The sequence below is a fragment of the Diabrotica virgifera genome, chromosome 9 (assembly GCF_917563875.1).
Source record: "Diabrotica virgifera virgifera chromosome 9, PGI_DIABVI_V3a".
NCBI classification, from domain to species: domain Eukaryota; kingdom Metazoa; phylum Arthropoda; class Insecta; order Coleoptera; family Chrysomelidae; genus Diabrotica; species Diabrotica virgifera.
The window spans coordinates 151166955-151185328 of record NC_065451.1 but is presented as its reverse complement, the minus strand read 5'-3'; the positions used below and the strand labels follow the sequence as shown (position 1 = coordinate 151185328).

The window sequence follows — 18374 nt, the reverse complement described above, 5'->3', positions numbered from 1 at the left end:
AACGGGCCTACGACAGGGAGATGCCCTATCCTGTATTCTATTTAACATCACATTAGAGAAAATAATTAGAGAGTCAAAAGTCAACACCAGAGGAACAATAATAACAAAAAGTGTACAAATATTGGCATTTGCAGATGATGTTGATATCATAGCTAGAAGCAAAAGAGAAATGATAGAAGCATTTAATGCTATAGAAAGAGCGGCATAAAACAGTGGCCTAAATATTAATGAAATAAAAACCAAATACATGAAGGCCAGCAAATCGACAGGCCAAAGAAACCTACAGAACCTGACAATAGGAAACTATAACATCGAAAGCGTAAAAATGTTTACATATCTAGGTTCACTAGTTACCGCAGATAACAATGTCAGCGAAGAAGTTAAGAGAAGAATACACATTGCTCATAAAACATATAATGGACTCATTAAACATCTAAGATCTAACAACATCACGAGAAAAACCAAATGCAAAATATACAAAACCCTGATAAAACCGGTCCTTATATATGGATCAGAGACATGGACACTGTCGAAAAGCGATGAGAACTTATTAGGTACGTTTGAACGAAAAATCCTTAGATACATATATAAGGGGGTGAAAGAAAATGACGTATGGCGCAGAAGATATAATTTTGAACTATACGCAGCATACAACGAACCCGACGTCATAACATCCATAAAGATCGGACGTCTGCGCTGGATGGGCCATGTTGAACGAATGTTGGAGACCGAAACACCAAAACATATAATGAAGCAAACACCAGTAGGGAGAAGGTCAAAGGGAAGACCCAAACTTAGATACATGTAACAAGTGGAACAAGATCTGAAAACACTTGAGATTACCCACTGGAAGAACAATGCAAGGAACAGAACAGAATGGCGGAAAATCCTAGAACAAGCCAGGACCCAAAAAAATTGTCCAGCTACTGATAATGATGATGAAATAATAAATGTAGAGAATCTATTTTGTATCGTAAAAAAGCCGTCTTCAGTATAAACAGAAACGTCGTTCTAATTTATACCGAAACCGGCTTTTTTAATATGGATATGGGGTCTTAATACCAGGGGTCTCGTCTAACCGACAAGCATTTAAAAATCGGACTTACTCATATGTCTCAAAAGAAAAATCTTTCAGCTGTGTAGAAGAGGAACGATTATGTATCTGTGTGTATACAATCTTTGTTATAATAAAATTGCTTAATAATCTTCATCAGATTCTAATTATAGAAGAACAGTATTATATCACAAACGAAACAGGTCCAAAATTACAGCAACTTAAATGGAGTTCATGAGAAGAACCTGCAGAATGACAAGAATAGATCGCAGAAAAATGAGATAAAACTAAGAATGGCAGTAGAGCAAGACATACTCAGCTACATCGAAGAAAAACGTTTAATTTGGTATGGACATGTGAGAAGAGCAGATCGTATAAGGTGGATATCAAAGATTTCGGATTGGATCCCTAAAGGAAATAGAAGAAGAGGTAGACCCCGAAGATCATGGAGAGATGAAGGGAACGAGGCCATGGAAAGACGAAACCTTGGAGATGGAGAATGGCAGCATAGAAAGGACTGGAGACGTTAACTGAAAGAAGGAAGGCGGCGACAGCTGTAAAAATCCTTATACATATAGATAGATTATTTATTATATCTTTAAAATATAAAACAACTTAGGAAGAAAACTTAATACATAAATTTTTGATAAAAACATTTAAAAAATAATGAGAAAATTTTTGAAATACTTACATGGCTTCTTTAGGTAGATTTAAGGTAACTGATCCTTCAACCTGGTCTCCAAAAGCAAGATATCCAAAGAACCCGATGAGTATGTATACTAAGGTAACTCCGCTCATTCCTTGATTCAATACTCCACATAAACCGATGAAAGACTGAGGAGTTCCCATATTATTTTCCAATGGCATAATCTAGAAAAGAAGCAATACTATTTAATAACTACAAATGTTCGTTAATTACTGATTTAATTACTAGGCACAGAACTATAGAAACAAGAAACTCTATAGTTTTCTGGCTGTTTTTATCTCCTTTTTTGAATAGTAGAATAATTAATTCGCTCGTTCTCCTTTCTTCCGGTATTTTGTTGTTTTATAACTTTGTTAATGATATTCTTCTGTCATTCCTCATCATTCTCTCTTTGCCTTATCCATATGTGGTTTCAGCTTCCCTAATTGCATTTCTCCACACAATTCTATCTTGGGTCATATCAATGTTAATCCCCTTTACCAATATGTCCTGCCTTATCGTCTCCCCCAGGTCTTTTTTGGTCTTCCTCTCCTACTCCTTCCAGGAATCTGCACTTCAGCTATTCTTCGTATTGGGTGATTAACGTCTCGACGTTGAACATGACCAAACCATCTTAAACTATGCTCTCTCATTTTGGCATCAATTGGTGCCACACCTAGACTTCCAGTAATAGACTCATTTCTAATTTTATCCTTCTTTGTCACTCCACTCATCCATCTAAGCATTCTCATTTCCGCCACATGCATTCGTTGTTCCTCTCTCTTTTTCACTGCCCAACATTCAGTTCCGTACATCATAGCCGGTCTTATGGCTGTTTTATAGAATTTTCCCTTCAGCTTCATTGGAATTTTTCTGTCACACAACACACCACTCGCTTCTTTCCACTTCGTCCATCCAGCCCTAATTCTACTGCATGCATCTCCATCTATTTCTCCATTACTCTGTAATACCGATCCTAGGTACTTAAAACTATTGCTTTTCACAATCATTTCGCCATCCAAAGATACAATTTTATTTGTAGTAACTCCATCTTTAAATGAACATTCCAAATACTCTGTTTTGTCCTACTAAATTTTAAACCTTTTTCCTCCAGAGCTTGTCTCCACTGTTCCAGTCTTTGTTCTAAGTCTCTTTCACTATTTCGTATTAACACTACATCATCAGCAAACATTAGGCACCATGGAATGCTACCCTGTAGTTTCGCTGTTATCTGGTCCAAAACTAATGAGAATAAATAAGGACTAAGCACCAAGAGAATGATCAAAGAGGAAAAAGAAAAGTGGCTGTCAGAACAATGCAAGGATATTGAGGAATGTGAGAGAAAGTACGATAGTTTCGGCATGCATAAGAAGATCAGAGAAATGACTGGTACAAAGAAGAAGACTCATAGTGGAATGGTGAATGATTCAGAAGGCAAGATTATAATAGATTTCAAACAAAAACTCACAAGATGGAAAGAATATGTAAAAGAACTTTTTGACGACGAAAGAGAATTAATAACAGTGAAACGAGAAGAAATGAAGGGTTTAATGATACTTAAACAAGAACTGGAATATGCTTTAAAAAAAAACACCAAGGATGGTAAGACACCAGGGCCTGATGAAATACCGGTTGAAGTATTAAAACTTATTGATGGAGAAGTGATGAACATGATACTAGAGTTATTTAACAACATATATGATACTGGAATAATACCACAAGACTGGTTAAGGTCCACATTCATTTTAATACCTAAAAAATCAAATGTAAAAGAGTGCTCGGATTACAGAACGATTGCCCTGATGAGTCATATGCTTAAAGTTTTTCTAAAAATCATTCATAATAGAATTTTCCGCAAACTTGAAGAAGATATAAGTGAAACACAAATGGGCTTCAGGAACGGCCTTGGTACGAGGGAAGCGCTCTTTGGTGTGGGCGTACTATTTCAACGGTGTTTGGATATCAATAAGGATGTATACGCCTGCTTTATAGACTTTGAGAAGGCCTTCGATAGAGTCCGACACGACCGACTGAGACAACTTCTAATCGAAAAGAACATTGATGGAAAAGATATTAGAATAATAACTAATTTGTATTGGAATCAAACAGCACAAGTCAAGGTAGATGATGAAATGACCGAGGAGATCAAAATATGTAGAGGAGTAAGACAGGGGTGTATTCTGTCTCCTCTTTTGTTTAATTTTTATAGCGAAGTCATATTTAAAGAAGCTCTGTCGGACGTTAGTTGTGGTGTAGTGATCAACGGAAATACAATCAACAATTTGAGATACGCTGACGACACAGTGATATTAGCAGACAATCTTACAGATCTGCAACGACTGATGGAACGCACTAACCACTACTGCAACAGCTACGGACTTACATTAAACCTCAGAAAAACTAAATGGATGGTAATAACAAAAGATCCACACGCCAGGAATGATTTGGTTGTCAATAACACGGTTATAGAAAAGGTATCCTCCTATAAATACCTTGGAGCTTGCCTGGATCATACAGGCGATCAAACAAAAGAAATAAGAGCAAGAATAGAAATAGCTAGATCAGCATTTAACAAGATGAAAATATTTCTCTGTAGTCGTGACATAAATCTTGATCTGAGAGTGCGTATGCTGCGGTGTTATATCTTCTCCACTTTATTATACGGAGTTGAGTCATGGACCATCAAGATGGGCAGCATTAAAAACATTGAAGCTTTTGAGATGTGGTGTTACCGTAGAATGCTACGTGTATCTTGGGTGGACCACGTGACGAATGCCGAAATTTTACGTCGGATCGGAAAAGGATGTGAAGTTGTACTTACTGTGAAAAGAAGAAAGCTTGAATACTTTGGCCATGTTATGAGAGGTGACAAATACTCGCTGCTGAGACTGATCATTCAGGGTAAAATCAGGGGTAAGAGAAGTATCGGTAGGCGCAGAATATCTTGGTTAAGAAATCTGAGGGAATGGTTCGGCTGCAGTTCTATCGACCTATTTAGGGCAGCCGCCAGTAAAATAAGAATAGCTGTGATGATTTCCAACCTCCGATAGGAGACGGACTTAAAGAAGAAGAAGCACCGAGCCTATGGTGCAATCCTACTTTCACTTGTAATTTATCAGTCTCTCCCACACCTGTCCTAACACTAGTCGTTACTCCCTCATACATATCTGTCACAATCCTTACATATTCGCCAGGGACTCCTTTCTTATTGAGTGCCCACCACAGAATCTCTCGAGGAACTCTATCATATGCTTTCCCAAGATCAATGAGTACCATATGAGCGTTGCTCTCTTTATTCCTGTATTTTTCCATGAGTTGCCTTACAATGAAAATTGCATCTGTTGTTGATCTGCCCTGCATAAAGCCAAATTGATTATCGGATATTTCGGTTTCTTCACGTATCCGTCTATCAATTACTCTCTCCCATATTTTCATGGTGTGGCTAAGTAGTTTTATAGCCCTGTAGTTTGTACATTGTTGTATGTCTCCCTTGTTTTTGTAGACAGGTACTAATATACTGCTTCTCCATTCGTCTGGCATTTGTCCAACTTCCATAATTCTATTAAATAGACCTGCTAGCCAACTTATTCCTGTCTCTCCAATGCTCTCCATACTTCCCCAGGAATGTCATCTGGTCCGACTGCTTTTCCTTTCTTTATTTTTTGAAGCGCTTGAGCCACTTCCTCGTTTGTTATTCTGGTAACCATTGCTGTTACTGTCATTCCTACTCCACAATAATTCAGCAATTCGTTTGGTATTCAGTCTTTACCTGCAACTTTTCTGCTCTTCAGTTTTTCAAGTGTTTTTAGAACTTCCTGTGTACTTATATTAACTTCTTCATTTGTGGTAATTTCTGGTGTTTTCGGCTGTAGAGTCATGTATTCTTCCTCTACATAGATACTGACATGATCTACATAGATAGACTGACTATCTACTTTAGATAGTCAGTCCATGTATCCTTTTCTACATATGTGTTTTTGTGCTGTTAGTTCCTTTACCTCCGTTCTTTGTCCTATTGTGTATATACTAATTTTATTTTCAACATAAATTTTGTGTCTTTTTGTGTTTAGGGACAATCCACTTTCTTATTTGACTTTCTTAACTGACTTCTACCACCCTGTCAACTATTTATATACAATCATTTACAACCTGATATACAACCGTATATTACTGATTGGTCGATCATTTACTTTTATTCCCGTAGTTAGTGCTTCTAGTAGTTTCTGGATTATTTCTTCTGAGTATACTTTGAACAGAGGGCCTGGATAGCTCTGGGGTTCGATTCCCAGCGCCGCGCCTGCGTTTACATCTAGACATTTTTAAAATGTCTATAGGCCTCACGTCAACTGAGCCTGAATAAAATGAGTACCTTGGGTAAAACCAGAGGTAATAATACGAGGGTTAAAGCGTACTTCCTTGTATACCGTAGGCCCTAGAGATACCAGACTACCCTGCCATAATCCCAAAGCCGCGTTGGCGGTATAAAACGGGAGACCATTAATATACTTTGAACAGAGTGGTGGAAGTCATTGTTATGGATGTAGACATCAGCCATTCTCTGGAAATGATTCCTTTACTATTAATTGTATTATATAAATCGACCAATATTCCAATATATTGTCCTTTTCATGAGCATTTTTCAGTGCGTAACAAATGATAGGAAAAAGGGTAAGTCCGTGATAATACACATTTATGACATTTATTCTAACATGACATTTTAGTTAAATCTGACAGTTGTCACATTTTATTTTCAATTTGGAATAAAAACACATCAAATGTGTTTCTTGCATTTATAAAATGGTATTTTCTTTGATTTGTATAGTCTTATAAATTATACAGATTATATTTGTAATATTATTATCTAATTAAAAAAAAATTATTTTTTTATTATGGCGCCATCTATCGACAACTAGAATAACTAGAATAAATGTTGTAAATGTCTGTAATCGCGGACGTGCCTTTTTTTCTGTCACATACAATTTAATGCGTTAGAAAGAAACCGAAAAACTGTGACGCACTCTTTTTCTATACTATAAGCTTTATTATTTCTACCGGTACTTGATTAGGACCTGTCACCTTGTTGCTATTTGTTCGTTTTATCGCTTCCAATACCTCATCTTTTGTTATGTCTGGACAGTTGTCGATATTTTCTTTTCGTATGCTATTTTTGTGTGCAACAATTCGTCTATGTAAATACTGATGCGTCTATCCAATATTTATTGCATTACAGTGCCTATCATTTACTTGATAAACAACATCTGATCTGATTGATTGTCTTTGCTGATAATCGGTTTGAACTTTAAAACATAGTTATTGGACGTTTTTGGTGATTTATGTAGGTCGTAACATTTATGTTATATATATCTAGAAAACATAATTGCCAGACAAATTCGACTGTATAATAGTAATATACTCACCACACCAATTGCTTCAATGGCAAATATTGTAATGCTGAGGAACACAGGCATGGTACCAACATCCGCTATCATAGCAACTTCAGAAACGGGTTTGAGGTTAATCACAAGGTAGTAAAACGTAATTCCTAATCCTACAGCCATGAATCCATTAGCAACCATGGAAAATGGAGCTAAATATTTCAAGTTAGGTACGTAGGCCAATAGAATAAGAGGAACCATCATAATTGCTATTGTTATCCTAATTTCCACGTCATATCCCAGGTGGTGGTTGACGACGTAGTTGAAGTTTTTGGCCATGATCACAGTATAGCAACTGCAGGTCATAAAATACGTCACGAATAGCCCAAAACGTATAAGGTTCCTGAAACAAAAAATAGATAGATAAATACCCTTTAAACGACAACACTGCGCGATAGATGTAAACATTAGCAAATTCTATTTGTTGCGATCAACTTCACCAGCAAAATAGAAATGGCTATTTCTTTTAGTTTTAGAATATTCTTGGATAATCTTTACTTGCATAATAGCTTAAATTATTCGTTAAGGGCCTAGCCGGGTAAGATGGTGAAAAGTGCCCCCAACTCGATTTAAATTCCATATAGGCCACTTTTTAGCACATATGGAGGAACTCACTTTCTGAAATTTTTAGCCCCCTAGGTGGTCACGTGACCCCCCTAGAGCCTAATTAGGCTTTTTATGTTTTTATTTTTTATCTCAGCCGTATCAAGAGCTAGCCAAAAACTTTATTTAAAAGAGTTGTAAGTTTTAAAAAGATCTACATGAAAATTTTTTTTTATTTTTTGGCGGAAAATTCGAATTTTTAGAACAATTTTAAACTTTTAAATAACTCTGAAAAAAAAACTAAGACACTCGTTTTTACGAAAATCAATTATAACGTGTATTTTTGCACAATCTTTCACCCTGAATTTTTTCAGATTTTTAAAATTGGTGAAACGTACCGTTGAAAATTAAAAACCGCATTTTTTAGGTTTTTTTTTTTCATTTTTTGATACAATTTTATACATATTTTTCAAAAAAGGTAACACCGTCACTAAAATAGGTAAAAAACTGAAAATTAATTGGGGTTTGCTTTATAAAATTTTTTTGTAACGCTATCCATTCTCAAGATACAGGGCGTTAAAGAAAACAAAATTTTACACATTTTTTACGATTTTGCTGAAACTACTGGCAATATTGTAATAAAACTTGGCGGGTTTTAAGAAGTAGTTATTGTGCATGTTTTGACATACAATTAAGGATTTGATATTCATCATTGGCGCGCATAGGGCTAATGGTCTGAATTTTTAAAGAATAAAGATAGTACGCCACTGACATATTTCAAATTAACAATCGTTTTTGAATTCCTCGTTCAATTTGTGACAAAAAATCTATCTTCTTATTTTTTCATACGACGCGCCACTTTTATTCAAAAAATAAAAGATCTTAACCCTTACAAAGCGTTCGAACTTCTAGTAGTTTCTACATCTACATACATACATAAACTCGTACATCCATTATAAAAATTAATTCGAATACTTTGGAAGCGTTAAGATATTTTATTTTTTGCAACAAAACGGCGCGTCGTATGAAAAAATTGGGAAGACAGATTTTTTGTCACAAATGGAACGAGGAATTCAAAAATGATTGTTAATTTGAAATATGTCACTGGTGTACCATCTTTTTTTCTTTAAAAAGTTCAGACCATTACCCGTATGCGCGCCAATGATGAATATAAAATTCTTAGTTGTATGTCAAAAAATGCACAATAACTACCTCTTAAAACCTGCCAAATTTTATTGCAATGTTGCCAGTAGTTTCGGCAAAATCGTAAAAAATGTGTAAAATTTTGTTTTCTTCAACGCCCTGTATCTTGAAAATTGATGGCGTTACAAAAAAATTTTATTAAACAAACCCCAATTATTTTTCATTTTTTTACCTATTCTAGTGACGGTGTTACCTTTTTTGAAAAATATGTATAAAATTGTATCAAAAAACGAAAAAAAAACCGAAAAAATGCGGTTTTTTATTTTTAAAGGTACACCTGGTTCCAAAAAAAACTGATACGACTCTTGAAGCGTATTTTGTAGAAAATTGAGCAGTGTATTTTGAAGGATAAATACTTAATATTTACATACTGTCAATGTCACTGCCAAATCTTAAAATTTGTCAGATAGCTTATTCTGTTCCACGGTTATTAGACTTTATTATTAATCTTTATTATTAATACTTTCTCCGCAACTGAGAGTATCTTATCAACTGTATTGTTTTTAAACAATAGATGATAAAATAAAAATATTGACAGTTCAAAAATGTGAACATTATTGCATTGTGTGTGGCCTAAGTTTGGGCCGAAAACTGAAATGTATTACATTTTTAACAGTTGTTTTCAATACAGATTTCATTCCTCTACAAATAGTTTCTAATTTCTTTTGATGTCAAATAATTAGGGAAGCTGGAATTTAACAGTTTAGAATTTTACATTGAGTTAATGCAAAATTGTGACGCATGTCAAAATTCTCAATGTATTTTAATTGTATTCATTTTCTTCGAATCCTGAGAAAACTAATAAATATTTTTGAAAAATTTAAACTCAGAATGAAAGACTACATTATTACCGAGAGCTGAAAGTCCCTGAAAACTTCTATAATATTTATTTTAATAAGTTACAGGGCTGAATTGAATATTAATTTGTTTTGTTGTATAATCCACGTTTACAATAATTATGTGATCTATTTGATGTAAAAACTATCATTTAGATAGTTAATATAAAAGTTTAGATATATTTAAAATAATATAAACATTTAGACCTGAATAATTAGTACAATTTATGAATTAACATAATAAGTAATCAGTTGTTTGTTGTTTGTTTATTTTATTATTTGTATGTCATAATAAATATAATGTCAGATCAATCAAATACACTGCTCAACATGATCAAATCTTACTAAGAGTCGTATCAGTTTTTTTAGGAACCGGCTGTACGTTTCACCAATTTTAAAAATCTGAAAAAATTCAGGGTGAAAGATTGTGCAAAAATACACGTTATAATTGATTTTCGTAAAAACGAGTGTCTTAGTTTTTTTTTCAGAGTTATTTAAAAGTTTAAAATTGTTCTAAAAATTCGAATTTTCCGCCAAAAAATAAAAAAAATTTTTTCATGTAGATCTTTTTAAAACTTACAACTTTTTTAAATAAAGTTTTTGGCTAGCTCTTGATACGGCTGAGATAAAAAATAAAAACCTAAAAAGACTAATTAGGCTCTAGGGGGGTCACGTGACCTCCTAGGGAGCTAAAAATTTCAGAAAGTGAGTTCCTCTATATGTGCTAAAAAGTGACCTATAAGGAATTTAAATTGAGTTGGGGGCACTTTTCACCATCTTACCCGGCTAGGCCCTTTAATTAATAGGATTATTTTTTTACTAACTATGTATTCAGTGATTACAACAATTTATATACTATGCGATTAAAACTAATAGTCGAGAAAAGAGAAAAATTGAGAAAATGATTTTAATAACATACTGTTACTATTGCAACGAGTAGATAAATTTTTAACATTTTTAACAAATTACTACACTACAAGACACGTCTGTATCACCAAAACATTACAATAATATGAATGAATTGGATTATCGAGTCGGAGAGAAGTCAAACAAAGATCGAAACATAGAGAGGAGATCTTGTAGAGAAAATTCCAATATGATGAGGAAAAGTGGATACACCAGAGTAAGAGAGAGGGGTGAGATCCTACAAAATAAACAAAACAATCATTCAAAACTTTCGTATATAATATCACAAGAGAGAAAATTTTGCCGGTAATATTTTCGACTGGTATGAAAGTTTGTTGCCTGGCAATTTTCGCGAATTAAATTTTGACTTAAATCACGAGACGTCAGTCGAGTGATTTTGTCAAAATTTCATAAGCGAAAATTACCAAAAGGCAACGAACTTGAATGAAACTAGGAGAAAATTTTGCCGGTAAATAATTTTCTCTCGAATGATATTCGACAAGACTATTTCACGAGACAATTAATGCACCATATCAACGAAATATAATCTATATTTATTTGTTATTACCAGACACTTTCGTGACGGATCTGTCATAATTTTGTCGCTGAGATTTCACGTCGTTAAGGAGTTTTGTCAGTAGGAAACGAAGCGTTGCTATGCCGTTTTATCACTTAAAAACAGTCTAGTGAAATAGTCAGGAAAAAATATTCTATTAATTTAATTTGTACCAAAACGCTTTGCTACATTCTTTTGCAAAACTTGTTAGTATGGTATAACTAGATCCCAACCCAGACATCCAAAGTGAAAGTTATCCTCCAACACCAAATTGTTCTTATGGTCCACATAATGTTCAGAAAAAAGTCACACCATTTTGAGCGTCGGGTTTGGGGGGGGAGAGGGGGGAGATCGGTAAATTCGTAGTTTTTTAAGTTTTTCGTCAATATTTCTAAAATTAGGCGGTTTAGCATGAACAACCTTCTATACAAAAATAATCTACATTAAATTTGAAACAAAAAAAGCTCTATGCATAATCCTTCTAAAATGAACGGTTCCAAAGTTACGGAGGTAATATAGTATAATTGGTCCAAAAAAGGCCTAACCCAGACAATAAAAGTAAAAGTTTTCCTCCAACACCAAATTGTTTTATATGGTCCAGATATTGTTCAGTAAAAAAAGTTACACCATTTTGAGCGTCCTGTTTGGGGGGAGATGGGGGAGAAATCGGTAAATTAGTAGTTTTTTTTATGTTTTTCGTCAATATTTCTAAAAATATGCTTTAGCGTAAACAATGTTCTATACAAAAATGTTCTACATCAAATTTAAAACAAAAAAGGCCCTATCCATAATTGTTATAAAATCAACGATTCCAGAGTTACAGAGGGTGAAAAGTGGAAGTTTTCGATACTTTTTATATTATTTTTGCAATTTATAATATTTTTACTGATTGAAAGAAATTTTGCTATTTCAGTAGCCGATGGTATGTTAGTGATAAGCCCTTGAATAAACGTCAACCTCACCACCCAAAATCATCATCAATTGCCCAAAAAATATAAAAAGTATCGAAAACCTCCACATTTCACCCTCCGTAACTCTGGAACCGCTGATTTTATAACAATTATGGATAGGACCATTTTTGTTTTAAATTGTATGTAGAACGTTTTTGTATAGAACATTGTTTACGCTTAAACATAGTTTTAAAAATATTGACGAAAAACGTAAAGAAACTACTAATTTACCGACTTCTCCCCCATCTCCCCCCCCCCAAACCGGACGCTCAAAATGGTGTAACTTTTTACTGAACAATATGTGGACCATATAGAACAATTTGGTGTTGGAGGAAAACTTTTACTTTGGATGTCTGGGTTAGGCCTTTTTTGGACCAATTATACTATACTACCTCCGTAACTTTGGAACCGTTTATTTTAGAAGGATTATGTATAGAACCTTTTTTATTTCAAATTTAATGTAGAACATTTTTGTATAGATGGTTGTTTCTGCTAAACGTCATAGTTTTAGAAATATTGACGAAAAACGTAAAAAACTACGAATTTACCGACTTCTCCTCCCTCTCCCCCCCAAACCCGACGCTCAAAAAGGTGTGACTTTTTTCTGAACATTATATGGACCTGAAGCTATTTCCTTATGGCATTTTTATAATTAAGTATTTTCTATGGGAAATAAGCCACAATTTTACTAAAAAATGAATTTATTAACGCTTCGAAGCCCAAATCGGGTTTCGTTGTCAAAATACAAAATACCAAATATCAAAAAATATCAAATAGTATTTTGTATTTTGACAACGAAACCCGATTTGGGCATCGAAACGTTAATAAATTCATTTTTTAGTCAAATTGTGGCTTATTTCCCATAGAAAATACTTAATTATGTGGACCATATAGAACAATTTGGTGTTGGAGGATAACTTTCACTTTGGATGTCTGGGTTATGTCATTTTTTGAATCAATTCTATCATACCATGTTCTCATAAGTCAAAGATTACAGTGAATTCTCTCTCCTATGACGCTACAGGCCAAGTCGGGCCCCGATCTCCCCCAGCATCCACTTCGTCTATCCATCTTTTCCTTGGTCTTCCTACTGACCGACGCCACTAAGCATTCTACTAGGCGTTTTGTGCAAATTAGACACCGAAAAAAAGTTCCCGGTGTTGCATAAGCGTTGGATATGGTTGTTAATTTCTTCAACTACATCATCATCATGCAACTTCTTCCGTCCACTGCTGAACATAGGTATCTCCCATTTTCGCCACACTCCATGGTTATGTACGTCTTGTTGTCATTTCTTGGACATTCGTTTAATGTTTTCGATCCAGCGTGTTGGTGGACGTCCTCTGTTGCGTTTATCTTCTCTTGGGCGCCAGTCAATTAGTTTTTTGGTCCATCTGGAGTATTTTAGCCTCACTACGTGACCTGCCCAATTCCATTTCAGCTTAGCTATCCGTTCGACGATATCAGTGATACCTGTTCTTTTCCTCAGGTCTTGGTTCCTTATGTTGTCTTTTTTTTTGTCACTCCGAGAATCGATCTTTCCACGAGTCTTTGTCCCACTCGAATTTTTAGTGCTATCGTTTTTGTGAACGTGAGAGTTTCTGCTGCATATGTCATAATACTTCCTTCAGCTAATAGTGCTGTAAAATGATGTTGAAGAAACTTTTTTTACATACTTCTAGGTACTTTCTTCAATCACTTCATGTAGATCATTTAGACATAAATTTTGTGGATTTATATTGTATATTACATTGTATCAAGGATTAGAGAAACTTGATGTAGCGAATTTGCAAAATCGAGAATAAGAAATGTGTGGTAAAATAAAAATTAAGTACCTAGCAAACGGTGCAAATTTTCGTCCCCACTGGGGACCAGTCAGGCAAGCTTGTTCTGCTACATCAGCAAAACCCATTTGTGTTTTTCTCGTCTTTTTGTACAGCTCGTGCGCACTTGTTACCTGAAAAATAAAGTTTTTAATAAACGAATTATCCCAAAAAGCCTTAACAGTTAAAAAATGTTTAAAAATTCTCAGTAAGTATGTTTTTTCACATTTTTATTTCCTGATCTTATTTTCGTGATTTAGTAGTATCAAAAATGCCATCTGACGATCGTGTACAGATGCAATATTCGTCATAAAGCAAATTACTGAGAAATCACTAGAGTCTAATAGACAATCATTTCTATGTCTGATTGACTTCAAGAATGCATTTGACAGAGTAAGAGCAAATATGTAATTCATCTGTATAATAGAGAAGTCCCTTTAGATATCACAAAAACCATTGAAAACATGTACCAAAACAACAAAATGGAATCAGTATAGACGGACAACTTACAGAACCTATAGACATATGCAGCGGAATAAGACAGTTAGTTCTATGCTCTTCCATTTAATCATAGATGAAATCATCAAACGCTTCAACAAAGGAAGAGGAAACAGAATGGGAAAGAAAAAAGTAAAAATACTCTGTTACGCCCAATATGATAAATATTGATAGCCCAAAATGAAGATAGTTTGCAAATATTAGTCCAGAGATTTAACATAAAAGCAAAAGAATTCAATATCACAATTCCATCTCAGAAAACTAAAACAACAGTAATCAGTAAAGTCGCGTTTACACGATGGCAATTGGCGAGACAATTGTCATTGGACAATTGTCATCACGTGGTTGCGGATTGTCGGAGGCCAGTCCAGTTGAAAGAGAATATGTTTACACGGGGCCATGATGTTTAGTTGGCCCCGTGTAAACATCTTCTCTTTCAACTGGACTGGCCTCCAACAATCCGCAACCACGTGATGACAATTGTCCAACGACAATTGTCTCGCCAATTGCCATCGTGTAAACGCGACTTAAAGAACTAATCAGATGTAAAATAGAAATTAATGGTATCAGTATTGAACAAGTAATGGAAATAAAATAGCTTGGAATTACATTCTTGGAGAAATCAAGTACAAAAAGCAAATAGACTGGCAAATAGACTTAGTAGCACTATATGACGAAATCGACATATTAACACTGAGATCTAGTCAAGAATTTATAAAGATAGTGTAAGACCAACAATGACATAAATATGCATTAGAAACAAGACCAGACACAGCCACGCCACAACACTACTAGAAACGGCAGAGATGAGAGTACTGAGAAAAATTACGTTGAGAGATCGAGATACGGAAATACGTTGAGAGATCGAAAGAGAAGTGAAGACATTAGAAGACAATGTAACGTACAGTGTATAAACGAATGGGCGCGGTAGAAAAAAAGAATGGAATAACCAAATAACAGAATGGGGGAGACACGTGTGGTCGAAATAGCAAGAGATAAATCAAGTATCGGCCGACCGTGCAAAAGATGGATTAACAACCTTCCATAGAGGTATCAATCCGCCAATGAAAAAGCAGAATTACTTATAAAGAAGAGAAAAACTTCATCTAACTTGAATATTTTGACATTGCCCATATTGTAACCCCTGAATAATGGTTCTAAATCGTTTTACCTTTCTAGTGCAGAGGATCCAACCTTTTTTAACTCGAGGCACACTAACTTAAAAACTGGTTCAGCCACGGCACACTTGGGTAAATAATCTCTATAATGATAGTGAATATAATCAAATATCGCGGCACACCTAAAGGGACTTCAGGGCACACCAGTGTGCCGCGGCACGCTGGTTGGAAAGCTCTGGTCTAGTGTATATTATTTGTATAATTTTTAACCTAAAGTAGAATTTTTTACGACATTCCGGTAGAATTGTTTACTCGGCAAGATTTAATAAATAACTGTGCTCGATCTACACTAAGCATCAAAATTAAAGCACCTCCTTAAAAATGGGACATTTTTGATATCTCGTATTTCCTAAACCTGTTGTCCGATTTTAGTGATTTTTTTAGTATATTATAGTTTTATTCTTTAAGAATATCTATATATTAATACTGTTGCTAAAAAAATAAGTCTCATTGTATACTGGGTTTAACAATGATAGTGTGTTTATTCCTCAAAGTTTGGAACACTCTGTGGAATATTCTAGCGTATATAAAATATTGAAATTAAAACTTAACTGTAGCCTTAGGCTTTATTAACATTCTACTTTTTAATTTATTCGCTCATGTGGAATAATAAAAAGGTTAGGTACTTTAACAACTAGCCATGTTATTCATCAATATACGGTGTTTCTAAATAAGTGCAACAAACTTTAAGGGGTAATTCTGCATGAAAAAATAATGACGGTTTGCTTTATAAACAGTGTCCACAAATGCTTCGTGTCCGAGATACGGGATGTTGCATTTTTGCTTACAAACTGACGATTTATTTATTGCTCTAAAACCGGTTGAGATATGCAAATTAAATTTGGTAGGTTTTAACAGACAGTTATTCTACATTTTTTGACATGCAATTTAGAATTTTATATTCACCATTGGCGTGCATACGGGATGTATTTAAAATGTTTATACCCGTATGCACGCCAATGTTGAATATCAAATTCTTAATTGTATGTAAAAAAATGCGCAATAACTACCTCTTAAAACCTACCAAATTTCATTTGCACATGTTTTGCATGTTGAGATTTGCATCTCAACCGGTTTTAGAGCAATAAATAAATCGTCAGTTTTTAAGAAAAAATTCAACATCCCGTATCTCGAAAACGAAGCATTTGTGGACATATGTTTATAAAGCAAACGTTACAAAACGTGCAAACCGTCGTTATTTTTTCATGCAGAATTACCCCTTAAAGTTCGTCGCACTTATTTAGAAACACCCTGTATTGATGAATAACATGGCTAGTTGTTAAAGTACCTAACTTTTTTATTATCCAACATAAGCGAATAAATCAAAAAGCAAAATGTTAAGAAAGGCCAAGGCTACAGTCGAGTTTTAATTTCAGTACATAGTTTATATACGCTAGCGCTAGAATATTCCACAGAGTGTTCCAAACTTTGAGGAAAAAACACATTATCATTGTTACACCCGGTATACAATGACACTTACCTGTTAGGCAATAATATTATTACATCGATATACTTGAAGAATAAAGCTATAATATACTAAAAAACTCGATCACTCAAATCGGGCAACAGGTTTAGAAAATACGAGACATCAAAAATATTCCATTTTTTAAGGTGGTACGTTAATTTGGATGCTAGTGTACCTTTTATTTGTAAAAATAATTTACTTACCAGCACGTAAGCGCAGTGAGTGCATATCAAAGACACAAAAATAGTTAAAAATATTCCCATAGATAGACCAGAAGCTTTAAAAGCGGCAGGCATAGATAATATACCAGTTCCCAGAGAAGCTTTTAATAAATGTGTAAGGGTATCACAATTCCTGAAAAAAAATAATAAGTTATTAATTAAAGAGAATTATATTACATGTATTTAATATCGATGACACAGTTTAAAATGGTGTTCGTTACAAATTAAAAACAATACAATAAATTCTTCCAAACTAAACGAACCAAAAACGTCACTGCAACGGATTTAGTTAATTTCGCTTCAAGAAAAAATCTCAGAATTATCTTTTTTTTTGATTTGATATAATATCTTAAAAACTCTTCTTGAATTCAGCGTCCCTTATGGAGGTTGCTGATCAACATACTATTTGCACTTTCGAAACTGTTGCACTGAACAATTCGATCGACGTCATTCGAAACAATTCACGAAGGTTCCGCATCCGCAGCCAAGAAATTGTCCCACGGGTCTTCGTCCAACGATTTTCCTTGTATTATAACCTTTAGGATTGTGATAACCTTATCTTATACATCGAGACACGTGACTAAGAAACTCAACTTTTTTCTTTTTTAATAAATATATTTTCTACGTTATTATATGGAGTAGAGGCCTGGCCACTTTCCGAAGCTTCTTTAAGGAAACTCGGGGCATTCGAGATGTAGTGTTACAGACGCATTTTAACAGTTTCGTGAGTGTATCGGCGGCTAATGTTGAGGTCCTGCGCAGAATGGGCAAAGATTGGGAGATTATTAACACCATAAAAGAGCGCAAACTAAAATATCTGGGCTATGTTATGAGGAATGAACAGAAATATGGATTGTTGCAACTCATTCTTCAGGGCAAGGTATTTGGAAAGATAGCACCAGGGAGAAGGAGAATACATTGAGAAACCTGAGAAAGTGGTTTAATACATCGACAACCGGACTATTCCGAATAGCAGCAAGCAAAGTTAGGATAGCCATGCTGATCGCCAACATCCGAAACT

The 18374-nt window shown here is 34.6% G+C and overlaps 1 protein-coding gene across 3 annotated transcripts in view; it reads right to left on the bottom strand.

Moving 5' to 3' along the window:
- Positions 1-18374, bottom strand: part of LOC126892332 (proton-coupled amino acid transporter-like protein pathetic) — a 193401-nt gene that overhangs the window by 18591 nt on the left and 156436 nt on the right. For all 3 annotated transcript variants that reach the window (XM_050661839.1, XM_050661841.1, XM_050661840.1), the window contains 4 exons: positions 17336-17486; positions 14004-14125; positions 7157-7517; positions 1746-1924 (listed from right to left, as the gene is read on the bottom strand). In XM_050661839.1, coding sequence (XP_050517796.1) covers positions 1746-1924; positions 7157-7517; positions 14004-14125; positions 17336-17486 — 813 coding nt within the window. The remainder of the gene's footprint in view (positions 1-1745; positions 1925-7156; positions 7518-14003; positions 14126-17335; positions 17487-18374) is intronic.